Source organism: Oncorhynchus nerka, linkage group LG23, assembly GCF_034236695.1.
Source record: "Oncorhynchus nerka isolate Pitt River linkage group LG23, Oner_Uvic_2.0, whole genome shotgun sequence".
Lineage (NCBI taxonomy): Eukaryota > Metazoa > Chordata > Actinopteri > Salmoniformes > Salmonidae > Oncorhynchus > Oncorhynchus nerka.
The window spans coordinates 33,372,818-33,400,300 of record NC_088418.1 but is presented as its reverse complement, the minus strand read 5'-3'; the positions used below and the strand labels follow the sequence as shown (position 1 = coordinate 33,400,300).

The following is a 27,483-nucleotide window of genomic DNA, read 5'->3' as shown; positions in this document are numbered from 1 at the left end:
CTATTCTAGCTTGTTTTACTCTTGGAAGTCATGGATAGTTTTACACAGGGGACTGTGTATTTGTCTCCGTCTTTGTTTTTATCTATTTTGTACATGTTCATTGCTTTGTGTTGTTGTTGGTTGTCTTTATGGAAAGACTAAATAAAATGTTTGAAAGAAAAAATAATATACAAATAGAGGACTGGTTCCGGACAACTCTGTGATCACGATCTCTCCACAGCCGATATGAGTAAAAGACTTTTAAAAAGGTCAACATTCACAAGGCCTCACAGCCAGACGGATTACCAGGACATGTACACCGAGCATGCGCTGACTAACTGGCAAGTGTCTTCACTGACATTTTCAGCCTCTCCCTGTCCAAGTCTGTAAAACCAACATGTTTCAAGCAGACCACCATAGTCCTTGTGCCCAACAACACTAAGGTAACCTGCCTAAATGACTACCAACCCGTAGCACTCACATCTGTAGCCATGAAGTGCATTGAAAGGCTGGTCATGGCTCACAACACCATTATCCCAGAAACCCTAGACCCACTCAAATTTGCATACCGCCCCAACAGATCCACAGATGATGCAATCTCTATTGCACTCCACACTGCCCTTTCACACCTGGACAAAAGGAACACCTATGTGAGAATATTATCCATTGACTACAGCTCAGCATTCCAACACCATAGTGCCCTCAAAGCTCATCACTAAGCTACGGACCCTGGGACTAAACACCTCCCTCTGCAACTGGACCCTGGACTTCCTAACAGGCCGCCACGGTGATCCTCAACACGGGAGCCCCTCAGGGGTGCGGGCTCAGTCCCCTCCTGTACACCCTGTTCACTCATAACTGCATGGCCAGGCACGACTCCAACACCATCATTAAATTTGCCGATGACACAACAGTGGTAGGCCTGATCACCGACAACGATGAGACAGCCTATAGTGAGCAGGTCAGAGACTTGACCATGTGGTGCAAGGACAACAACCTGTCCCTCAACGTGATCAAGACAAAAGAGATGATATTGGACTACAGGAAAAGGAGGACTGAGCACGACCCCAATCTCATCGACGGGCTGTAGTAGAGCAGGTCCACATCACCAACAAACTAACATGGTCCAAGCACACCAAGACAGTTGTGAAGAGGGCACAACAACACCTATTCCTCCTCAGGAGACTGAAAAGATTTGGTATGGGTCCTCAGATCCTCAAAATATTCTACAGCTGCACCATCAAGAGCATCCTGATGGGATGCATCAGTGCCTGCTATGGCAACTGCTTGGCTTCCGGCCGCAAGGCACTACAGAGGGTAGTGTGTACGGCCCAGTACATCACCGGGGCCAAGCTTCCTGCCATCCCGGACCTCTATACCAGACAGTGTCAGAGGAATACTCTAAAAATACTCTCTGTTAATTATCTATGCATAGTCACTTTAATAATTCTACCTACATGTACATATTACCTCTATTACCTTGACTAACTGGTGCCCCCGCACATTGACTCTGTACCGGTACCCCCTGTATAGAGCCTCGCTATTGGTATTTTACTGCTGCACTTTAAAAATGTGTTTCTATTATTTCTTACTTTTTTGTATTTTTCTTAAAACTGGATTGTTGGTTAAGGGCTTGGAAGCATTTCACTGTAAGGTCTACACCTGTTTTATTCGGCTCATGTGACAAATAACATTTGATTTGATTTGGAATTATGTCCTGCATCAGCTTATACAGTATGGATCAGCGGTGTGAACTGTGGATACATATGGGCTGAAGTCAAATTATTCCACTCATGCAATGATTGCATTCGCGAAACAGGGGTGATACGGTGTATCATACCTCTAACCAAGGCTTTGAGCAAGACCGTGTCAAAGTCATCTGGTCCCTCCTGCTCTCCGTGGTAGACAGTGATCAGATCCCTGTTCAGGTAGATGCTCAGAACCTGTGAACATGGGATAGGAGGAGAGATGCTGAGGTGTCGGTGAAAATAGTATGATGACCAGTTTGGCAAACACTGTTCAAGGGCAATATTTGAGAGGCTCTTTATTGTGGTCAGGCTTTTCAATGTCAATTGAAATAATTATGTTGAAAACCTATCCAACCCTTTCACCTGTTAGTGGCAATGAGGGAAAGGAATAGAAGAGAGGAAGCCGTGAAAGACAATGCTTAGCTGAGAAAATTACCCTGTGCAGCAAAAGACTGCCCCACATTCTCCCCTGCTCTTACCCGTTCTACCAGTTTGTCTATCTCTGTTTCGGATGGAAAGTGCTTCCTAACCCTCTCGGCCACTCTGTCTTTAAGGTCCACACTAGGTCCCGCCTCCCCCTCCCCCTCGGTGGAGGACAGGACAGGGGGCGCAGACGATAGGCTCTCCAGGACGTCACTGACGAGGTCGGCCACACCACCCGACCCCGCCAGCACCAGCCAGGGCATGGAGTTCCTCAGAGAGAGATCCAACCGCTGGGAAGGAGAGAGAGGGAAGAGGGGAGGGAGGACAGAGGAGGGAAGTGGGAGAAGGGAGGGTGATATACAAGCCTTGCAATATACACCGATAGCAATGAGCAACTAATAGATTGATCATCAAAAAGGGTTTGTAAATAAAACTACTCAGACTATAAGAAATTAAGTCATGTGATTGTACCTCCAGCATGGTTGTCTCTCCTGATATCAGCATGCACAGGACGGGGATGTCAATGCTTCCACTGCCTGACAGACAGATGTTCAGAAATTATTACAACATCCCACAAAAACAACTGAGTAACAGCTTGAAATTTCTCAAAAGTTTCTGTTAGCTATACATGACTATTTGTGGCAGGCAAACTAAGAAAGCACTAGTGTATTACAAGGTTCCTACACAGATAAGAGAAACATAATGTTAAGAATAGCAAAGTTTTTAGCGCAATGCATTTTGATAATGTGTGTCACTGCACTCAAAGAATTAATCGTCTAAGATGACCTTTTCAACTCTGTGTGCTTGCATTTACATTTTGATAAGCTCATTGAAAAGACATGATGTGACATGTAATGGCTAGCCCGGCATGCTCTCCTACACTTGCCAGAAGAACTAGACTATGCCATGGCTGAGGTCCAACAGATGCCATAGTTGTAAAATCGTATTATCATGCATGCAGTGCTGTACTCTCACCACAGGATGGCATAGTGTGCACTCTCACGATGTCAACCTGAAAATGCAATAGCTACTCTAGGCATTTCAGTACACAACTAGGTGATGTCAGAGGTCATAGACAATAATAACAGCATTGAATGGTTATAATGCCATTGATTTTTCTTCATTTTTAAGTTACTATATATATATATTTTTTTTTTCAATACATTTTTTGGGGGGGGACCTTTTTATTTAATTATTTAAATTCACCTTTATTTAACCAGGTAGGCCAGTTGAGAACAAGTTCTCATTTACAACTGCGACCTGGACAAGATAATGCAAAGCAGTGCGACACAAACAACGACACAGAGTTACACATGGAATGAACAAACATACAGTCAATAACACAATAGAAAAAGTCTATATACAATGTGTGCAAATGAGGTAAGATAAGGGAGGTAAGGCAATAAATAGGCCATAGTGGCAAAATAATTACAATTTAGCAATTAAACACTGGAGTGATAGATGTGCAGAAGATGTGCAGAAGTTAGTGAGGGAGATATGAGTCTCCAGCTTCAGTGATTTTTGCAATTCGTTCCAGGCATTGGCAGCAGAGAACTGGAAGGAAAAGCGGCCAAAAGTCGAATTGGCTTTGGGGGTGACCAGTGAAATATACCTGCTGGAGCGCGTGCTACGGGTGGGTGCTGCTATGGTGACCAGTGAGCTGAGATAAGGTGGGGCTTTTACCTAGCAAAGACTTACAGATGACCTGGAGCCAGTGGGTTTGGCGACGAATATGAAGTGAGGGCCAGCCACCGAGAGCCAGCCAACGAGAGCATACAGGTCGCAGTGGTGGGTAGTATATGAGGCTTTGGTGACAAAATGGATGGCACTATGCACACTGCATCCAATTTGCTGAGTAAAGTGTTGGAGGCTATTTTGTAAATGACATCGCCGAAGTCAAGGATCGGTAGGATAGTCAGTTTTACGAGGGTATGTTTGGCAGCATGAGTGAAGGATGCTTTATTGCGAAATAGGAAGCCGATACTAGATTTAATTTTGGATTGGAGATGCTTAATGTTAGTCTGGAAGGAGAGTTTACAGTCTAACCAGACACCTAGGTATTTGTAGTTGTCCACATATTCTAAGTCAGAACCGTCCAGAGTAGTGATGCTGGACGGGCGGGCGGGTGCGGGCAGCGATCGGTTGAAGAGCATGCATTTAGTTTTACTTGCATTTAAGAGCAGTTGGAGGCCACGGAAGGAGAGTTGTATGGCATTGAAGCTCGTCTGGAGGTTAGTTAACACAGTGTCCAAAGAAGGGCCAGAAGTATATAGAACCCCTGTGGTAACGCAAGATTAATAATCCTCTAGAATTCAAATCAATACTAATATAAGTAATATGGTAATAGCTTGGTGTTGCCACCTGACAGCCTGGCTTTAACCTATCCAGTTCTACCAGAACCACGAGAGCAGGGCAACAGAGACAAAAGGAGGCCCTTTCAATGAGGTGATCACTGATCTAACATGATTGTCCAGTCATGCTGATAAGTGATTACTTCAAGAAAGGAGGAGGAAAGGATGAATTTTGGATAGGATGAAGCCACGCAGTCAGGTGGCAACAACAAGCTAAAACCATATACTAGTATGGATTCAAATAAAGATGCCCTCCAACGGAAGTAGTGCCCTTATTTCTCACATGGTTTACCTGAGGCACGTGCTTTTGTTTAGCCTGAATTACATAGACTAAATTGACGTATTTGAATCCAACGTCTCTCACCCCAGATGCCTGTGCGCTGATGGGAAATATAGTCCTCCAGCCGGGCCCTGAAGCCTGCCTCGCCCCCTCTGCGGCCTACACTCCCATCATCCACCAGAAGAAAGGCCTGGTAGTTGTTGTCCAGGCAACATGAGTCACGGGACGTGTTCTGGAAGTAGTACCTAGCAGGGAAGCTACCCTGAAAGAGGGGGAAACAAGACATGGTCAGAACATGAGGGCTTTTCATACTACTGTGACTGGAACGAATTGCAAAAATTGCTGAAGTTGGAGACTTTTATCTCCCTCACTAACTTAAACATCAGGTATCTGAGCAGCTAACCGATCGCTGCAGCTGTACACAGCCCATCTGTGAATAGTCCATCCAATCTACCTATCGCATCCCCATATTGTTCTTATTGACTTTTTTGCTCTTTTGCCCACCAGTACTTCTACTTGCACATCATCATCTGCACATCTATCACTCCAGTCTTAATTTGCTGAATTGTAATTACTTGGCCTATATACTATGGCCTATTTATTGCCTTACCTCCTCATGCCATTTGCACACACTGTATATAGACTTTTTTCCTATTGTGTTATTGACTGTACGTCTGTTTATTCCATGTGTAACTCTGTGTCGTTGTTTGTGTCGCACTGCTTTGCTTTATCTTGGCCAGTTCGCAGTTGTAAATTAGAACTTGTTCTCAACTGGCCTACCTGGTTAAATAAAGATTAAATAAAAAAATAAAACTGAGCCGAGCCAAGCCAAGCCAAGATATCCACCATCATTTCCACCATAGTTTCTTAAACTATGTTGAAAAAGACAATGTGAAAAGGAAATATCTGAGTTAGCAGTTTGGTTCGGCACGATAGCGTGCATTACCTGCGGATTGACCAGCTGCTGGCGGTTGTGGACCAGGCCCCAGGGAGCGATGCCCAGAGCCACCACCTTGTTCAGGGAGACAGATGAGGCAGCGGTGGCATGGTCCCTTACCGCTTCCCCTACACACCTCCCTACACCCTCACGCAGGCCTCCAGTCAGTATCCACGCTCCTGTAGTAGGTGTGTGTGAGAGAGAGAAAGAAAGAGAGGGGAGAATATCATGGGGTGTTATTACATGATCAAGTATATTTCCAGTTCAAAGTGGTAAGATGGTATTACATTGACAAGTAATGATGGTTACTTGGAGCAAATATGATTCAAGAGAAATAGCTAATAAAGTTAGCAGACGATTCTGTCATTGTCAGTTGCTTTCTAGGAAAACAACTGAGTAGGCCTAATGTTGTAGATTTTTGTTAAGGGATTTTTATGAATAATGACTAAATTATGTATGCATTTAAATCAGAACTATGACTAAACAGAATACTACTTTGTTACTGTATGGATGTATGAATCTTATTATAATCATAATACTGAATGTAATGTGTGTAGTTTTCGTCCAGAATTAGAAGGACTGTCTGTTCCTTGTTAGAAACGAATGGAGCTATCGTCAGACTGGCTGGAATGCTGTGTTCTTTACAGGACATCCTGTCTCTACCCAGGGTGGGGAGACTTTGGGCTTGTAGTAGATTGTTTAACAGGTGGCAGACAATGTGGGAAGGCTTGGCTATTTCGCCATTATATCGGAGAAGGAGGAGCAGCATTCAAAACGCTATGACGAAATGTGATATAAACCAATGTACATTGTATTATGATCAGTACTCTCGAGAATAAACGCTATTGATTGATTTTGAGACTGGTCTCTGTCCATTTTATGCAAATAAGTATCTTACAAATTCTTAGAAATGCACAGAGTGTTTTAATTGAATTGGTTGATGAACAAATAGGAATATAATTCCTTTAACAATTTTGTAGAACTGTGAGGCCACTTTTATAGAGACCAAATGTTACAAAAAACAAAAGTCATGGCAACTCACTCACTCATTATCACTGGTTCTTTAGTCATAATTCTCTTTTAATTCAGGATTATTGATTGTCTAAATACATCTGTCCTCTCCTCGTACTTCTCCTTACTGAGCCAATTACTCTCTCTTTCCTCCCACTCTTATGTTCAAAGTTATTTGTGCTTGCATCAGCAGTAGCTTTTAACCGAGATAATGGTGGGTGTCATATGTGAAGCTGGAGAGGGGGAGTGGTAGTAGTGGGAGAAGAGCTTCTCAATGAGGTGCTAAAATCCAGAGTGTCTCATATAAAGGGCTCCTGAGTGGCGCAGCAGTCTAAGGCACTGCATCTCAGAGGTTGAGGTGTCACTACAGACACCCTGGTTTGAATCTAGGCTGTGTCACAACTGGCCCATGATTGGGAGTCCCATAGAGCGGCGCACAAATCCCCAGCGTCATCCGGGTTTGGCGGTGTAGGCCATCATTGTAAATAAGAATTTGTTCTTAACTGACTTGCCTAGTTAAATAAAGGTTAAATGTAAATATATATATATATATATATACAGTATATATATATATATATATACAGTATATATATATATATATATATATATATATATATATATATATATATATATATATATATATATATATTAAAGGAACGTTATATATTGCATAACATAGGAGTTTCAGCGAAGGTGAATTTAAAAATAATAATAAACTCACTTCACTAATAAGCTAGATGGAGCAGAATACCTAGAGATATGAACCCCTTGGGGGGAGACAATTCATGCGATTATGTCTTGAAAGACCCCTCTCCTTCTTATGATAATGACAAGTTTGAGAGCAATGTTTTCCAAATATTCAGTCATCCTAGTATATTCAAAGGGTCACGGGAAAATTCAAAAAGGATCAGAAAGGTGGGTCACAGCTTGTACAACTTTGGTAACCACTGGGTCAGAGTGTAGAGGGCGGGACAGCTGAGAACAGTAGTGGATTTCCACGATTCCCTATCACCCCTCGTGGTATGGGACTAATTTGGAGTACAATGACCATTTCCTCTCTCCTGAAGTGACAAGGCCACGGGCCCGCACCAGCTACTTGTCGTTCTCCAGAAGTCCCTCTGTGGCCTAAGAGTTCAAGACAAAACAATAAATATGCTCACACTCACTGTGGTATTGCACGGCGAGAGAGTTGTATAGCGGTTTTGTGCAAGGCAGAGGTCATACAGTAGTGTGAGAATTGTCTTCAGTTCTTAGTGTTTTTCCTGTTACTATAAGTACGCACTTACAGGAAAAAGTTTTCAAATCAGCAAATGTTGTGACTTAGTAAAACCTAGAGTTTCAGTATTTGCCTAAAATCCCATTGTATTGTCCTGAATGGTCACAATATATTACAGTTAGTGGATTTCATAAAAATTAAAATAGTGAGACATTAAAAAAGTTATCCTTTTTAGATAAACCTATACTAAATATATTCACGTCACCAAATAATTTATTAAAACACACTTTTTGCAATGAAGGTCTAAAGCAGCCTCAACAGCACTCTGTAGGGAAGCACCATGATCTACCTGGAGGACAGCTAGTTTCCGTCCTCCTCCGGGTACATTGATCTAGCAGGCTCATGGTTCTCACCCCCTTCCATAGACTTACACAGTAATTATGACAACATCCGGAGGACGTCCTCCAACATATCAGAGCTCTTGCAGCATGAACTGACATGTTGTCCACCCAATCAAAGGATCAGAGAATGAATCTAGTACTGAAAGCATAAACTACAGCTAGCTAGCGCTGCAATGCATAAAATGTGGTGAGTAGTTGACTCAAAGAGAGAGAAAGACAACACTTGAACAGTTTTGAACAAATCATTTTCTTTAAAAATTAATGACAAGAAAGAGCTATATTTTGTTGTATTTTTTTCCACGGCTTAATTTAACTAGGAAAGTCAGTTAAAAACAAATTCTTATTTACAATGACAGCCTACCAGGGAACAGTGGCTTAACTCTCTTATTCAGGGGCAGAACAACATATTTTTACCTTGTCAGCTCGGGGATTCAATCCAGCAACCTTTTGGTTACTGGCCCAACACTCTAGGCAACCTGCCACCCCATCTAGCTAGCTAGTTTTTACCTACCTAAAAAGAGAGGGGTGCTATATGTTAGCTAGCTAGCTAAGGCTATCCAACACTGGAACTCTTCCAAGTCAAGGTAAGCTTCTGGTTTTATTAATTTAATGCCGCCAGGGCCCGCCGGTGTAACTACTAAACTGCTTGCTGACTGTACTGCATGATTGCAGCGGCTATGACGTTAACTAATATGGTGACAACAATGTAATGTGTAGAGGTTAGCGGTTATGATATGAAGGTTAGGCTTGGGAAGGTTTTTTCGCCTGGTCAGAGACAGCTAATGTGTTGTGCACTTATGTCCACAAGTTAAGGGAAAAATGTGAGAGGAGGAGATCGCGTAGATGTGAGAAGGAATTATACAACGATAAAAATAATCATGCTGTTTGTATTTTGCTGCTATGAAAGTGAACTGTGTTTGATCAGGGCTGTATTCATTCTGCCGATTCTGTTGAAAAATGGGGATAAACGGAAGCAAACGGATCGAAACGGGTATAAACATACCTGAATTTGTCCAACAGAAACTCTCGTTTGCAACTGTTGTTTAACACCCTAGATCAACTACATGCAGGCAAGAGTGGGGAAGGCGGTATTGAATGTGTCAATGTCTGTTATTGTGATGACTAAAAATGTTCTCTCGATCTGTGCACCTATGCTGTAAACTTTCAGTTACAGGCTAGGTTGTAGCAACCTCATGATGGGTTAGGGAAAATTTGAGTATCATGTCGTAGCTTAAACGTGTCAATGTTACATTGACATGACTGAATGGAATATGAATGACATGATGTAATAGAAATAATAAAAATAATATAAGGTATGCTCATAAAAAATAAAATAATAACTGACCTCCGTCATCATATCATATATATAAAAAATATATATATCATATAAAAAATCTCACCTACTCATTATGATTTACAAAAGCGGATATGCACAAAGGTGGCGGCCTCCATGGACTTAATACGTTTTCTGTATTGTAGCTTTCTCACCGTTACCCTCTTTTTATATCTGTATTTAGCACAGTATACATGATCCCAATTGAACAATGTTGTGCGCCATAGTTTAAAAACTCTGTAGATTGTTTTAGCACTATGACGTCATATCTGTATTCTGCCATCTTTATCCACATGCGTGTTCAGAAAGTGCCATTGAGTAAGGAGAGGAGGCGGTTCCATCAGTACCTGTGCTCTGGGAGGCTTTGACCAATCCCTGCCTCAGGACCTCCCGTACCCATGTCTTGACCTTTGCTCTCCCCTCCCCGCTCACCACTGACACCACCAGGTTGGGCGGAGGTAGCCCCCAGTGGGCCGTCATCAGGGTGTAGACGATGGAAGGAGGGGTGTCCCACGAGAGACGCAGGAACTAGGGGAGAGAGAGAAAGAATAGTACATGCCAATAGTAGACAGTCTATACAATAATATTGTATAAAGTATATAGTATAGTATACTCTCTTCGTCTCCTTCCCTTCATCTGCACTAAATGTAAAAGATCTCTGCTCTATCATTACCACCAGAAAGCCATAGTAATGATGATTAATCAATTCAAGAACAAAATTAATGTTGACAGGAGAAAGAAAGCAGTATGAAAGATGGAAGCAGCAGAGAGAGAAACAGTCAGACAAGCACATACATAGTGAGAAAGAAAATAGATCTATAGTGGTTCCTCCTTTAAAAGTTGTGTCATACTGCGGCACACTGTGGGGCTGCTGCAGCATTCTGTGGCATGTTATCTATTTGTCAGCCATTTTTTCTGTTAATAACTACTTTTTTCAACTTCCGCCTGAAGACATACCCAAATCTAACAGCCTGTAGCTCAGGCACAGAACCAAGGATATGCATATTCTTGGTACCATTTGAAAGAAAACACTCTGAAGTTTGTGTAAATGTGAATTGAATGTAGGAGAATATAACGCAACATATCTGGATTAGATAATACAATGAAAAAAAAAAATCAGGTTTTTTATTTTTATATCATCATCTTTAAAATGAACAAGATAAAACAAACATTCAGATAGGATGATGGGGACAATTTCAGTGAAAACATTAGAGGGCAACAGTACTTGTGCAAAGTTTCAGAATGATAACTTCCCAAATGAGTGTGCTACATGACATGAAGTGACCCAGGTGTCCCACACAAGTAGCCCAAATGTACCAAGGGGCCAAATTGGTGAAGTTATACATTTTGAATGGAACAACTATATACAAAATACCAAAATGGTATTCTAACACCCCCCCCCCCCCAAAAAAAATAGCGAAAAAACATGAAGAAAAAAAATATACATTTACAAAATAACACTTTCAATACATGGAAGACCCTCAGTCCTCGACACAATATTATGCTGCTGATGCCAGGTGCCATAGCACATCCATGCCTGCAGAAATACATTTGCGCAGATGAACACCACTTGTGGCAGGAGCTTCAGTGGGGGATGGACACCTTGGCACTGGGGGCTCCCATTCGGAGTCAGTGTCACTGTGAAAGAAAATGTTCAGTTCGAATAGTTTCACATATGAGCCCTGTATCAACAGGTATAATAAACAGATATATATAGAGTACAGGGAACATAAGGTTGGATATATTATTATAGACCTGCTAGATCTAGTCTCATTTATATTATGACATTTCAGCTAGATCTGTCTCTATTATATTATGACAGACTAGCTAGATCTACTGTCTTTATTATATTACAACAGACCAGCTGTATCTACTGTCTCCATTTCACTTTGGCAATTGTTGTGGTCCTGCCCTCCCCTCAACAGCCTCAAATAGGCTATTTCATTTCACAAATAATATTTTATATTATTAATTTCAAACAACGGCATTAGCATGAGAAGAACTTACCAGTCCAAAACTATGTCCTCTCCGTTCAAAAAATATTCCTCCATTTGGGAATCGATAAATAAATCGTCCTCGGTCAATTTCTTCTAAAATTGTGTGTACATCTGTATATCTAGACTTAGATTTCCCTGACTTAGTCGCCATAATGATTGATATATAAACAGCTGAATATGCGCTTTACCAAAACAACACTGTGCGCAACATGCGTTGCTCCTTCCGGTATGAAACTTCATTGTTGAATGACCCTCTTTACGCCGGAGTTTACTACATGGGTTGGTCTTCCAACACATCTACCCAGCTAGATTTCAAGATGATCAGTGGTCATTGGGTTAAAATACAGTCAATCAACGAAACAGAGGGCAAATCATTGGTGCACAATGATGTCATTACTTGTTGTCTTCAAATCGGTTTCTTATAGTCAATACGTCCCGCGAAATGACCCATCAGGTTTGGTTGTGTTACAAACAAACCAGTTGATTGCAATGAAACCAAACATGACTGGAAAAGTCACGTTCTGTGTGTGTATTTACCTCGAGTGTGTCATCGAAAATGGAATGAGACGGAATTCACGACACAAGCGGTTCACAAAATGTTTCGTGTTAGGCTATAAAAATGGATTTGATCAAACAATGAGCATTGGGATTGCAAACAGAGGAAGATCGTCAAAGGTAAACTATTTATTTTATTGCAGTTTGTGATTTTGTTACACCTGTGCTGGTTGAAATCGTTGTTTTTTTATGGGGCTCTATCCTCAGATAATCGCATCGTATTCTTTCGCAGTAAATCCTTTTTTAAATCTGACAACGCAGTTGGATTAGCAAGATTCTAGGCTTTCAATGCATGTGAGACACTTGTATTTTCATGAATGTTTAATATGACTATTTATGAAGCGATCACTGTATTTTGTCGAATTTCATCCCGCTACCGGGTTCCGTGCGCAGAGAGGTTAATGCAACTTATTGCTAGTTTGACCACCAGAGGACATCTTTGAGAAGCATTTGATAGTCTTCTGCATTGGCATTATCAGAGAATTTAAAACCTTTTTGTAATAACATAGTATATTGGATTGATAAGACATTTGGCTTAATTAATTTGATTAATATTATGATGTTTCTATTCAGAGAAAAACAAAAAACAAAACCCTCGTGGAATGGAAAATATGGCGCTGTACAATGTGACAGTCAGGAGAAGGCTACAGGATTGGAGCATTCTAAATGGTTTGCCTTCATTAGACAACTTTGTTCCAATATTTCTGTAAATCAGTGATATTTATTCCATAGTAATTCGTTATGGATCCATATCTAAATCAACATCTACAATTTGAAAGAGTATTTTTATCATTATATTATTAACAAAATGTGTTTATTATGCTTCTGTGCAGTCTACAATACATACTGTAGTAAACATTCCTTACATAAGGGAGAGCAGGCCATTTCTGTACTACAGAATGCGGGGCGCACGGAAGACCGGGATTCAAATCCCCGATGGGGAGGAAGGAGTAAACTGTCCTTGTAAATAAGAATTTGTTTTTAACTGATTCCATATGTATTATTTCATAGTTGTGATGTCTTCACTATTATTCTACAATGTAGAAAATAGTAAAAAATAAATAAATATCCTGGAATTAGTAGGTGGGTCCAAACTTTTAACTGGTACTTGCTTAATTCATTTGATTAATATTATATTTTTTTCTATTCCAAGAAAAACTAAAAACCCTCTGGGTTTCCATTAGGATGGAACGGAAAATATGGCAGCAGTACAGTACTGGGCTATTTAGCTGAAGAATCCCCGCAGTGCACGTGCGTGACCGGGGTTCAATTCCCCGACAGGGAGGAAGGAGTAGGCTGTCCTTGTAAATAAGAATTGACTTGCCTAGTTAAATAAAGTTTGCACTAAGAGCATAACATTTCTGCACCCGAATTTTCAAATGATTGTCTAACCAATACCCAAACAGAAATTAAGTGAAAGTAAAAAAACTAATTGATTTATCAAGACCAGTCCCCATGCTTGCCTCAGAGCAGCGTGAAACAGTGCTAAAACAGTTGCAGGCTTTTGCTTCTAACTTCAATTTTCTCTTGAAATAAATAAGACCTACACCATTTTTAACAGAACATTACTCAACACTAGTGAGACTCATTTCGCCTATGGTAGGCCTAAAACATATTTTTTTCAATGACGTAACTCTCAGCCGATAATTACATTTAGAGGATTGGAGGACTCTAAACTCATATCTAAGCGGCATTTCCATTAGATAAGAGACTTTTATAATTCTAAAGGAATTAATAATAAATCGCTTTGTTTAAAAAGTAACGATATTTTGAAGATTTTGTTTTTATTTAACCTAGAATGAGTGAGAAAAAGGCTATTCTTGAACATGGGGTGAGACATTCTCACTAATTTGTAAATAAAGCCAGTTTGTTATTTAGAATTATTTTTTAGCAGGCATCACTAGCTTATATTCAGTCAACACATATTTTAAGAATATCATGGAATATTTGACAAATTAATTTCTTATGGATCCATAACTAAATAAACATCAGCATTTTGAAAGAGTATTTTTAATCTATATTCTTCAGTTACACATCCTTGGAATAGCAGAACAGCATAACAAGAACAGCATAACAAGAACAGCATAACAAGAACAGCATAACGGTCTGGGCAGCCCATGCTGTGCCTGGTGAGCAGTTGGTCAAGTTCTGTTGTCAGAAGAGGAATGGAAATGTCAGGGTGAACCGATGACCTGACGAACCCGCAACGTATGTTGACTCTGCCTGTCGGAGGTGGAGCTCCAGAGCTCACAAGTGTGCATGACATGGAATGTGAGTCCATCTCGTTCCTCGCCCATGAGCACCTTCATCAGATAAGCAGAATGGTACCGCCCTGAGCCCCCATAGATTACAGTAGCCTGTGATAGAAACGGTAGATCAATTGAGAATGAAAAGTGACTCCAACACACAAATGAGGCGTACACATTTTAAGAATCTAGCTTAATCTTAGGGCTAGGTGTCCCGTCAAATGGTGAAATTGGAGGGCGTGTAATTCAAATAAATAATCTTAAAGATTATGGATATTAAACATCTAGGTACATACAATTTTCTTTTATCGGTTAACTTCTTGAGTGTAGGGGGCAGTATTTTCGTTTTTGGCAACAACAAAAAACATACCCATTTGAAACGGCCTATTTCTCAGGCCCAGAAAATAGAATATGCATATAATTCATAATTCAGTCAGATTAGGATAGAAAACACTCTAAAGTTTCCAAAACTGTCAAAATATTGCTTGTGAGTATAACAGAACTGCTATTGCAGGCCAAAACCTGAGGAAAATCCAACAAGGAGGTGCTGAAAGCGCTCTGTTCCAATGGATGCCTTGCCTCCATTTAAAGGGATATCAACCAGATAAATTTTCCTATGGCTTCCTCAAGATGTGAAGTCTTTAGACATAGTTTCAGGCTTTTATTTTGAAAAATGAGCTAGAAAGAACCCATCGCGTCAGTGGATGGCTGTGTGCCAGCAGAGTTTTTCATGCGCAATAGCCATTTTCTCTCTTTCGCCTATGGAAGAAGCTACATTCCGGTTGACATATTATCGATTAAATACTGTAAAAACAACCTGAGGATTGATTATAAAAAACATTTAACATCTTTCGACGCACTTTACGGATACTATTTGGAATTTTAGTCTGCGATGTCGTGACCGCTCGAGCCTGTGGATTTCTGAACATAACGCGCCAAACAAATGGAGGTATTTTGGATATAAAAATAATCTTTATGGAACAAAAAGAACATTTATTGTGTAACTGGGAGTCTCGTGAGTGCAAACATCCGAAGATCAAAGGTAAGCGATTTAATTTATTGCTTTTCTTACTTTCATGACCAATCTACTTGGCTGCTAGCTGTTTGTAATATTTTGTCGACTGAGAGAGATGTTCTTGCATAAACTCTTGTTATGCTTTCGCCGAAAAGCTTTATTGAAATCTGACACGCCAGGTGGATTATCAACAAGCTAAACTGTGTTTTGCTATATTGCACGTGTGATTTCATGAAAATTATTATAAATTAATATTTTTAGAAATTTAATTTGAATTTGGCGCTCTGCAATTGAGAGGATGTTGATGAAAAGGATCCCGCTAAAGGGATGGGTGCATCCAGAAGTTAAAAGCTTAAATTCTTGTTAATCTTACTGCATTGTCCGATTTACAATAGGCTTTACAGCGAAAGCATGCCATGCGATTGTTTGAGGACAGCGTCCCAGATCAACATATTTTTCAACCAGCACAGGCTTCATAAAATCACAAATAGCGATTAAATAATCATTTACTTTTTGAAAATCTTCCTCTGATTTGCAATCTAAAGGGTACCAGCTACAACATGCATGGTCGTTTTGTGAGATAAAATGCTTCTTTATTTCCCAAAAAGTCAGTTTAGTTGGCGCCATTGATTTGAGTTCTACATGCAGACAAAGGTATCCATAAAGCTACCACTAAACTTTGTTAAAACAAGCCAAACTACGTTTCTAATTAATCCTCAGGCACCCTAAAATGTGATTAAACTATAATATTTCATATGGAAAGAAGTTTGTTCAAACGAAAAGTAAGATTAGAAAGTGTGTGTCGTCTTAATCGCGCACCCACAGAGTGATTTCCAACTGTGACTCCCAGCAACAAAACTCAAAATTCTTCCTCATTTTGGAAGAAACAAGCCTGAAACCTTGAACAAAGACTGTTGACATCTAGTGGAAGCCATAGGAATTGCAATCTGGAATTGCATAGGACCCATAGCTTTCCATTGTAAGAGCACGGGATCTCCAAAAAAACAACTTCTGGTTGGTTTTTCTTTGGATTTTCTCCTACCATATAAATTGTGTTATAGTCTCATATATTATTTTAACTTTGCATTCTATCCAATGGTACCAATTATATGCATATCCTGGCTTCTGGACCTGAGTAACAGGCAGTTTACTTTGGGCACGTCAGTCAGGCGGAAATTCTGAAAAAAGGACCCTAGCCTCAACCGCTTTCTTGGCAACCATGCCTTTTTTCCAGCCCTTTGTCCACTGATCTCCACGGATGGTTGTCAGCATGGTTGTAAGCTCTCCAAAAACACATTCACGTATTAACTTCTCTAGGGTAGGGGGCAGCATTCGGAATTTTGGATGAAAAGCATGCCCAAAATAAACGGCCTGCTACTCGGGCCCAGAAGATATGATATGCATACAACTGGTAGATGTGGATAGAAAACACTCTAACGTTTCCAAAACTGTTAAAATAGTGTCTGCCTGTTTTGACTGTGTTTGAGCCTGTGGATTACTGAAGAAAACGCGCAAACAAAACGGAGGTTTTTGGATATAAAGAGACTTCATCGAACAAAAGGAACATTTATTGAGTAAATGAATGTCTTCTGAGTGCAACCATATGAAGATCATCAAAAGGTAAGGGATTCATTTGATCTCTATTTCTGACTTGTGTAACTCTTCTACTTGGCTGGTTACTGTTTGTAATGATTTGTCTGCTGGGCTGTTATCAAATAACCGTAAGGTATGCTTTCGCCGTAAAGCATTTTTTAAATCTGACACACGTGGTTGGATTCACAAGAAGTTAATCTTTAAACCAATGTAAAATATGTTTTGTTTTCTGAATTTTTATAATGAGTATTTCTGTATTTGAATTTGGCACTCTGCAATCTCACTGGCTGTTGGCCAGATGGGACGCTAGCGTCCCACATACCCTAGAAAGGTTTGAAGTACACAATTATCGATTTTATTACACAGTATGCCTACACATTGATTGGCTATATACCTTCTTTTTTATATAAAATGCTCTGAAACCAAAATACCTTTAGTTTTGGTGATCCTCTCAGCACCGGCTCATTTTCAAGTCCTCTGGTGGTTACAGTCCTAACTCTGGAACGGATAGCACCATAGAAAGAAGCTGGCTTGATGAAAACGATGAAGAAATCAGAGATATGCTGGACCCTGTCAGAGAGGTGTTTCTGGGTACACATCGCTTATTTCTATATAGGATTATAACAATATTTTGTTACGTTTAAGGCCTATTTACATGTATATTTCTATTATTGTACCTAAATGTATTTTTTCTTCTCCAAATGCAGACAATGACCCAAAACACACTGCCGCAATGTTTTGCATTGCAAATGAGGGCATAAACTGGGTCAAGACGCCAGCAGAGAGAGTAGCCCTTTATGTAGTAAAATAAAGGTTAAATACAAATAAGTAAAAGACCTACAAAACCTTTGGTAGGCCTACGATATGTTTTTTATTTTTAAATGCGCTGTACTGCAGCGCCAGCTGTGCCACCAGAGACTCTGGATTCGCACCCAGGCTCTGTAGTAACCGGGAGGTCCGTGGGGCGACGCACAATTGGCCCAGCGTCGTCCGGGTTAGGGAGGGCATGGCCGGTAGGGATATCCTTGTCTCATCGCGCACCAGCGACTCCTGTGGCGGGCCAGGCGCAGTGCACACTAACCAAGGTTGCCAGGTGCACAGTGTTTCCTCCGACACATTGGTGCGGCTGGCTTCCGGGTTGGATGCGCGCTGTGTTAAGAAGCAGTGCGGCTTGGTTGGGTTGTGTATCGGAGGACGCATGACTTTCAACCTTCGTCTCTCCCGAGCCCGTACGGGAGTTGTAGCGATGAGACAAGATAGTAGCTACTAAAAACAATTGGATACCACGAAATTGGGGAGAAAAACGGGTCAAATGTAAAAAATAATAATAATAATAATAATAATTCATCTATACATGTTGGTCTCCTGATTTAAACATGATTGAACTTGTTTGGCATCAACTGAAAACATTCATCCGTAACTCTGCCAAGCCGACAAGCAAAGATGAACTAGTCAAGGCCATCAAGATGTTTTGGCAAGAGAAATTGACGACAGAACAATGCAACAAATACATTCATCTCAGCAAGGTTTTAACTGTGGTCGTGGAGCTGGGTGGAAGTGCGACTAAAATGTAGTTTATATAAACATCCCCATTTGAATGCATTTTTCTCATTATTTTATTAACGAAAGCATAAAGATGTTGATGAAGAAATACTGTACTGCTGTTTTGAGTTAGAAATGTAACACTTTAGAGTGCTTAAGCATCGAATACATTGCAAGTTGAGGGATTTTCACAACAGTGGCCGGGTTATAAAAAGTCTATTGTCCTGCTAATAGGAAACATTTGCATGAAGGGCTGGCTACACCTGCTACAGTTGTGAAAAACAAGTTTGAAAACCTGTTTTCAAAATGCCTCCAGTTGTCCATACTACTGTAAATAAAAACATAACATCTTGTTTACATTCTTTATTGTGTCACACATCATTTGTATCTAACTTTCCAATTACTTTTAGAGTTTGGGATTTACAAATGTGCGCTTTTCAATATTAGTTACATAGTTTTAGTTAGAACGTGCAGACTTTTTTTCTTTGAACTATTGTTTTATGTAGTATGCTACATTTCTGACCAGTTGCAATTGTAAGTAGGGCTAAAAAAATAAATCCTACTTCTATTTGGGCGGCAGGGAGAGCGTTGGACTAGTAACCGAAAGGTTGCAAGTTTGAATCCCCGAGCTGACAAAGGTACAAATCTGTCGTTCTGCCCCTGAACAGGCAGTTAACCCACTGTTCTTAGGCAGTCATTGAAAATAAGAATTTGTTCTTAACTGACTTGCCTAGTAAAATAAAGGTAAAATTTAAATAAAAAAAAAATTAGGCTGTTAAGCCGAATAGCCTACCTCATCCAGTTAAGTAATTTTATATAGGTCTAGGCTCTGAAGAAATAGACTCCAATTAAGCCCTCTTGTTGTTTGTAAAGTCAAATTAAAATGAATATTATTGTTGAAATTAATTGCTTGACTGGTGTAGGTTCTCTCCATCTGTTGGTGTGCAACACTTGCATAACAAGTTAGCTATATTTTCAGCACCAGCCTCTGTATTGATTGCCGCCAGTTGTTTTTTAAATTGAACCTTTATTTAACTAGGCAAGTCAGGTAAGAAAAAAATCTTATTTACAAATGGCGGCCTACTCCGGCCAAACCCGGATGACGCTGGGCCAATTGTGCGCCGCCCTATAGCACTCCCAATCATGGTCGGATGTGATACAGCCTGAATTCGAACAAGGGACTGTAGTAAAGCCTCTTGCACCGAGATGCAGTGCCTTAGACTGCTGCACCACTCGGGAGCCATGACCAATAAATAAATAAATGTTTATGTATTTCAGAACACTAACTGTGTGTAGGTAGATACGTGTAGGTATATTGCCTTGCAAAAGTATTCATCCCCCTTGGCGTTTTTCCTATTTTGTTGCATTACAACCTGTAATTATTTGTATTTTTATTTTCATGTAATAGACATACACAAAATAGTCCAAATAGGTGAAGTGAAATGAAAATAATTACTTCTGTTTCAGTCTTCCAGTGATTTGAGACTGGGACCGAGGTTCACCTTTGAGCAGGACAATGATCCTAAGCATACTGCTAAAACAACACTTGAGATGTTTATTGGGAAACATTTAAATGTCTTGGAATGGCCTAGTCAAAGACCAGACCTCAATCCAATTGAGAATCTGTGGTATGACTGTTTTGCTGTACACCAGTGGAACCCATCCAACTTGAAGAAGCTGGAGCAGTTTTGCCTTGAAAAATGGGCAAACATCCCAGTGGCTAGGTGTGCCAAGCTTATAGAGACATACCCGAAGAGACTTGCAGCTATAATTCCTGCAAAAGGTGGCTCTACAAATTATTGACTGGGGGGTGAATAGTTTTCAGTTTGTCTTATTTCTTGCTTGTTTCACACAAAAAATATTTTGCATCTTCAAAGTGGTAGGCATGTTGGGTAAATGAAATGATACAAACCCCCCCAAAAATATATTTTAATTCCAGATTGTAAAGTAACAAAATAGGAAAAATGCCGATACAAATGATTAGTTGGGGGGCGGGTTCACCTAGCTCAAGTTGGGCAGGGGGCTTCACACCTAGCTCGTCTATTAGACAATTCTTTAGTAAAGGTTGAATAGACTATTGTTCAGCTAATAGCTCATCCTGCTACTACGCTTATAAAAAACTAATAATAATACTTTTACCCCTTTCCACATGTTGAAGACTACAATTGATAAAGTGTTTTTGGCCACAATCGGCCCCAACCCCAATTAATACATTTGGGCACAGTCGATAGCGTGCTGGACTTCGGGCCAAAATGTTGAGGGTTCAAAACCTGCTCCCTCCTTGTTTCATTACTTTATTATGCCGGTCTCAGAGCAAAAAACTCAGATCTCGTTCCTCGCGTCATTCTTTTCCTGAGTGGCTCTCTTGTGGGCATGCTGGCAGGATGGACTGTTTTTTATTCTATACAGTGGGGCAAAAGAGTATTTAGTCAGCCACCAATTGTGCAAGTTCTCCCACTTTAAAAGATGAGAGAGGCCTATTTGGTCAATAACAAAAGTTTATCTCAATACTTTGTTATATACCCTTTGTTGGCAATGACAGAGGTCAAACATTTTCTGTAAGTCTTCACAAGGTTTTCACACACTGTTGCTGGTATTTTGGCCAATTCCTCCATGCAGATCTCCTCTAGAGCAGTGATGTTGTGGGGCTGTTGCTGGGCAACACGGACTTTCAACTCCCTCCAAAGATTTTCTATGGGGTTGAGATCTGGAGACTGGCTAGGCCACACCAGGACCTTGAAATGCTACTTACGAAGCCACTCCTTCGTTGCCCGGGCGGTGTGTTTGGGATCATTGTCATGCTGAAAGACCCAGCCATGTTTCATCTTCAATGCCCTTGCTGATGGAAAGAGGTTTTCACTCAAAATCTCACGATACATGGCCCCATTCATTCTTTCCTTTACACGGATCAGTCGTCCTGGTCCCTTTGCAGAAAAACAGCCCAAAAGCATGATGTTTCCACCGCCATGCTTCACAGTAGGTATGGTGTTCTTTGGATGCAACTCAGCATTCTTTGTCCTCCAAACACGACGTGTTGAGTTTTTACCAAAAAGTTATATTTTGGTTTCATCTGACCATATGACATTCTCCCAATCTTCTTCTGGATCATCCAAATGCTCTCTAGCAAACTTCAGACGGGCCTGGACATGTACTGGCTTAAGCAGGGGGACACGTCTGGCACTGCAGGATTTGAGTCCCTGGCGGCGTAGTGTGTTACTGATGGTAGGCTTTGTTACTTTGGTCCCAACTCTCTGCAGGTCATTCACTAGGTCCCCCCGTGTGGTTCTGGGATTTTTGCTCACTGTTCTTGTGATCATTTTGACCCCACGGGGTGAGATCTTGCGTGGAGCCCCAGATCGAGGAAGATTATCAGTGGTATTGTATGTCTTCCATTTCCTAATAATTGCTCCCACAGTTGATTTCTTCAAACCAAGCTGCTTACCTATTGCAGATTCAGTCTTCCCAGCCTGGTGCAGGTATACAATTTTGTTTCTGGTGTCCTTTGACAGCTCTTTGGTCTTGGCCATAGTGGAGTTTGGAGTGTGACTGTTTGAGGTTGTGGACAGGTGTATTTTATACTGATAACAAGTTCAAACAGGTGCCATTAATACAAGTAACAAGTGGAGGACAGATGAGCCTCTTAAAGAAGAAGTTACAGGTCTGTGAGAGCCAGAAATGTTGCTTGTTTGTAGGTGACCAAATACTTATTTTCCACCATAATTTGCAAATAAATTCATTAAATATCATACAATGTGATATTCTGGATTTTTTTCTAATTTTGTCTGTCATAGTTGAAGTGTACCTATGATGATATTACAGGCCTCTCACCCTTTTAAGTGGGAGAACTTGCACAATTGGTGGCTGACTAAATATTTTTTTGCCCCACGGTATATATGAACTACAAATCAGCCTTTACTTAAACCAAGGTTTCTAGTCTTTTGCATAGTTACAATGTGTAATCATTGATGTCCCAGGAGCAGGAGTGGTAAACACTGTTGAAGTGTATAATTGTAATACATACATGCAGACACAGCATCATTCAAAGAATGTAGTTTGATACACTTGGTATTGGATATGACTGAAAAAAAAACATCCTAAATAGCGATTTTCATAAATGTACTTTATAACAAAAAAATATGCACAATCGTTTGTCTCTACATTAACTAACATATTCCTCTCAATTGTACATTTTTTGCTTGACTCGTTATGACGTTATAATTACTTAAATTTGCTTCCACCAGTGTTTTGTCAGCCATCCTTGAAAGTCACCAGAGATGGGTGGCTCGCGTCAAATTCGTCATTAGAACCACTCGGAATGATTGGTCATATAAAAACCTTGGGACCCAAATAGATAATGAGTGTTTTCACTCCCCCTTGCGGTGGTCTGGAGCAATGCAGCCGTGACGCTGGGTACCTCTAAGTCCAGCGGTGTAAGCTCGCAACTTTTAAAGGAGGAAACACTGTAGAGAGAGGGAGAAGCATACAGACAGACAGAAAGACAGACACCTACTTTGCTGTGTCTCTTGCTGGCACCGGCGAACTCCAGCTCTCCGAAGGCGTCGGTGGGGTACTCGGAGGAATGCTGGGAGCTGTCCCAGTGGCTGACGATGGCTGTGCTGAAATAGTCCCCCAGAGCGACTGACTCATGGGTGTCCCGCGTACCCCCACACTGACACAGCCTGCCATTACTAAGGGAGAGGAAATGGGACAATCAGCAGCAGCAGCATAGGAAAATATTCATTATTACTTTGATAATTTACATTATAAGAATAACATATTCATCATTACTATATTCAAGCTTTACACAGTTATTGGCCTCCTGAGCTTGCATTATTTTGAGCAATAGGTGAAAAATTTGAAATGTTCATAAAACAAATGTAGAGAATGTGGGAAACTGGGAATGCGATTAGACTTTACCTGAAAGAATCCTCTACGAAAGTTGTGCACACTCGTTTCTTGATAATTTTGGGTATCCAGCTCTGAAATTATAATTAGAAGGTTAGTTTATAACCATCAAGATTGCTGATATTTGATTGATTCAAGAAGCAAAATACACATTGGTGTGTTATTGCAGGTGTTCGGTTTCCACCCTGAGACTTTCAGGGTACCTCACTAAATTAAGAGTAGGCCTAACTGTTAGGCCTCCTGTAATATTAAATCCAAACTATGCCACTGTTTTTTTATATTTCAACCCTGTCAAACTGTGCTCATGCATTACATGTGAAAAATATTGATCTTGCTGCTGTTTTCTGTTTGCTAGTTTTTCTCCAGCTTTTTCTGGGACACCTTGAAACCTCACCAATGCCCCCAAAGGTTGAAAGTAATAGGTGCTTTGAAATAAGTGCCATGTAGTGTTGGAAAACTACCAATAATTTACCAAAGTTACCTGAAGTTTCTGTAATTAACAAGTAATCTATGGAAAATGTGGTAATTTATACTTCAATAATATTTAAAAAATGTATTAATATATTCCTTTTTTTCTTCAAATGTACATCTGTGTCCATATTGTCCATGTCATGAGTTTCTAGTGGATAGCCATATTATTCAAGAGAAAATAGCTAATGAAAAAAGCATTAATCAACAATGGCATAATTGTCAAGTAATCTGCCACCGGTTTGCCACCCATTTGCCATATTATTACTCCTACATAGCAAATAGGCCAGTCTTACCTAGTGTTGATCTTCAGTGTAACATTTCTTGTGTTGATTCAAGTATTAAAATCCACACCCACCATTATCATATTTCCCAGCATGCTCTATTGCAGGTTGATTTTTAGAATTGTTTGTTTTAATATCTATGTCTTTGCATGTACATTGATTGATTCATTAATCTTGTGCTACTCAAATATAAATAACGTACAATTTGTTAAACTAATCCAACTTGTTACTTGGATTTATTGCACCCATTACTGTTTTAGGTCAGGGGTGGGCAATTTTTGGCTCGAGAGCCAAAACGGGATTTTGAAATTCTACAGAGGGTCGCATTTTTTGGGAGACCCAATTATTTATTTATTTTTAGCAGTTTGCGGGTGCCTCTTGATTGGCGTAGCGCTTTAAGGCACTGCATTGCAGTGCTTGAGGCGTCACTACAGACCGGGTTTGATCCCTGGGAGACCTATGAGGCAGCGCACAATTGGCCCAGCGTCATCTGGGTTAGGAAAGGGTTTGGCAGGCCTGGCGCATGCACGCTGACACGGTTACCAGGTGTTTCCTCCGACACATTGCTACAGCTGGCCTCTGGGTTAAGCGGGCATTGTGTCTAGAAGCAGTGAGGCTTGGCTGGGCCATGTTTCGGAGGACGCAAAGGCTCTCGACCTTCGCCTTTCCTGCGTCCATACGAGAGTTGCTGCGATGGGACAAGACTGTAACTACCAATTGGATACCCCGAAATTGGGGACAAAAAAGGACAATAAAAAATATATATATATATTTTGTCTCGCGGGCCGGCTTGAAGTGCCCGACGGGCCGTACTTTGTCCCCTCTTGGTTTAGGTAGTCTCATATTGTGGGTGAATAAAAATTCTAAAAAACTCAAAAAAAAAATCAGTCCACTCTTGCTGAATTCCAAGCCTGCATAATGTGACTTGCAGTCCTACTGTTACCTGTAAAACCATGAGTTCAGGCCACTGTATTAGGGTAAAGCTAGGCCCTTTATAAAAATTTGCGTGGTATTGTGTTAAAGAATAACGTAAACTCGTACATTGCCTTGGTCCGTACAATTGCTCTTATTTTAGCGCCCCAAATAGTAATAATTCCAGATCAACTGCAATATCAATACCATTGTAGAGCAAAATTTCTCCCCTTTCCAACAAAATAAATGACATGACCTAAACGTTGCCCGTTTCTGCATAAGTCAAGCAGGCAATGAGCCCTGTCGGGTCTTTTTAAAAATGGAGTGTGGGGAAGCGAAACTAATGCGAGATAGTGAGGAGAGATGTCGTGTGGGAAAATTGCTTTTTTTCCCCACTCGATCTGTCCAACTTATCACAATATCGCCTCTAAAATGTTAATAAAACAATATAAATATAATGTTATTACATACCTATTTGGAGGTTTGTGTTTGAATTTTAATCGTTTTTTGGGGCGGTGCTCAAGTGATCTTTGAAGTAAACAGCGGCTTTGAGAATGATGATCGCATGCAATGATGACGCAAAAAAATGATTTGGTATCCCCCCTTACCCCAGTCACTGTCCATTTCTTGTTTTTAAAGGATGATAGAAGTGCTACACCTGGTGGAGAGAGATTGTAAGACAGAAATAGTTGCTTTATGCGTGCTGTACGTTACGACACGACACGCCATGATGTAACGGAGGGTCAATTTTTTCAACTTTTCTCCAATACTATAGAGCCATCACCATGTCAACGCATGAATAGAAACCTAGTTCACACCCCCGATTTTGAAGTCAACACAGTCGCTACAGTCCCATTAGTTTTCTTTGTAGCCTCGTTTGAATATTGCGGTGGCGCACATTTGTACGGAATGGGGTGAGTTTACTTTATACATTTAATAATATTCTCTTAGGATCTCACTTGGTGAAGGCCACAGGACTGAAATGGAAAATGTGTATTTTGCTCAACGCTCTGCTGATGAGTATTTTTCTCAGCTCATACAGGAGTAATACAGGCTTAGTGCACTAATTTGGTGCGCATAACTTTTATTTATATATATTTTTTTAATTGTGATTTATCAGGGGGTACTTCAACCGCTATGCTCGAAAGGCAAGGCACTCTAGGAAATACGCAAATAAGGCTTTACACTAAAGCAGTGTGTTAATTTAACACTGAAAAGTGTGCACCCCTATACACTGGACCGGTGTTAAATCAGACCAGTGGTAGATGTAACACTCTGTGTGGATTTAACACAGGGGACTTTGCTGTGTATTTAAAAACTCATGGTCATGCAGCATACTTTTGGCGATGCTTGGAACACAGTGTATGCAAAATCACAATGCGTAAAAACTCACTCAGATTTACAATTGACCAATTGTAAAATAATGTGATACCAGGAAGAATAGCCAACATTTATTTTACAAACTAATAATACCATAAGTATGTTGTTATCCCACATTCTACAGTAGTGCATAGCTATGCTACTCGAAAGACAAGTTTCAAAATGTTGATTGAAGCCGTGTTAAAAGCGTGTTGCTGCCGCGCCACACACGGTACTCTCAGCCTTTTTAAATCGTAGTCTAGCCCCCACATAATAAATAGCCCCACATACAGTAAATCAATACTGTATAGTACAGTCAACTTTAGGTTACAACGGAATACAATTTCTCACAAATTTTGGAAGCATTCCCACCTGATCTTTCTCTGTCTTTGACATTTCGCCGCCGTCTTCTCCTTCCGTATCGCTCATCTCAAATACCTATCGTTTTATTCCCGAAAAACTATGGACAGATAAATTATCCATTTGACTAAACCTTTTCTAAATTACTGGCCATGCGGTGAGCGTTCAGAATTGAGTATGAAAATCCAGTTTCGTTGTGGTTACATTCGGCGACACGTCTGCTAGGTAGGTGTGGTTAGAATCAAGAAAGGGTATGTAGAAGGAAATCTGAAAAAAGTTTATTGCGAAAATGGGGTAAGACCAATGCAGCATATGGATAACAAGTCAAGTCTAGACAGACAATTAAGGCATGGCATGACTTAATAATGCGGAAAGTAACGTTGAATATGCGCCAAACTATCCACCTTTAATATTTCATAATAACACAAACAAAAATATAAATGCAACATGTAAAGTGTTGGTCCCATGTTTATTGAGCTGAAATAAAATATCCTAGAAATGTTCCATATGCACAAAAAGCTTATTTCTCTAAAATGTTGTGCACAGTTTTTTTACATTCCTGTTGGTG

The 27,483-nt window shown here is 40.4% G+C and overlaps 1 protein-coding gene across 1 annotated transcript in view; it reads right to left on the bottom strand.

The window, feature by feature from the left end:
* The window catches only part of LOC135564000 (transient receptor potential cation channel subfamily M member 4-like), an 88,386-nt gene extending 61,227 nt beyond the window's left edge, over nucleotides 1-27,159 (bottom strand). The window contains exons 1-9 of the mRNA XM_065008390.1: nucleotides 26,928-27,159; nucleotides 23,545-23,606; nucleotides 23,138-23,315; nucleotides 10,027-10,207; nucleotides 5,728-5,897; nucleotides 4,866-5,043; nucleotides 2,622-2,686; nucleotides 2,207-2,440; nucleotides 1,820-1,922 (exon numbers count right to left, since the gene is read on the bottom strand). Of these exons, the coding sequence (XP_064864462.1) occupies nucleotides 1,820-1,922; nucleotides 2,207-2,440; nucleotides 2,622-2,686; nucleotides 4,866-5,043; nucleotides 5,728-5,897; nucleotides 10,027-10,207; nucleotides 23,138-23,315; nucleotides 23,545-23,606; nucleotides 26,928-26,984 (1,228 nt within the window). The 5' untranslated portion in view covers nucleotides 26,985-27,159. The remainder of the gene's footprint in view (nucleotides 1-1,819; nucleotides 1,923-2,206; nucleotides 2,441-2,621; nucleotides 2,687-4,865; nucleotides 5,044-5,727; nucleotides 5,898-10,026; nucleotides 10,208-23,137; nucleotides 23,316-23,544; nucleotides 23,607-26,927) is intronic.
* Between the last annotated feature and the right edge of the window lie 324 nt (nucleotides 27,160-27,483).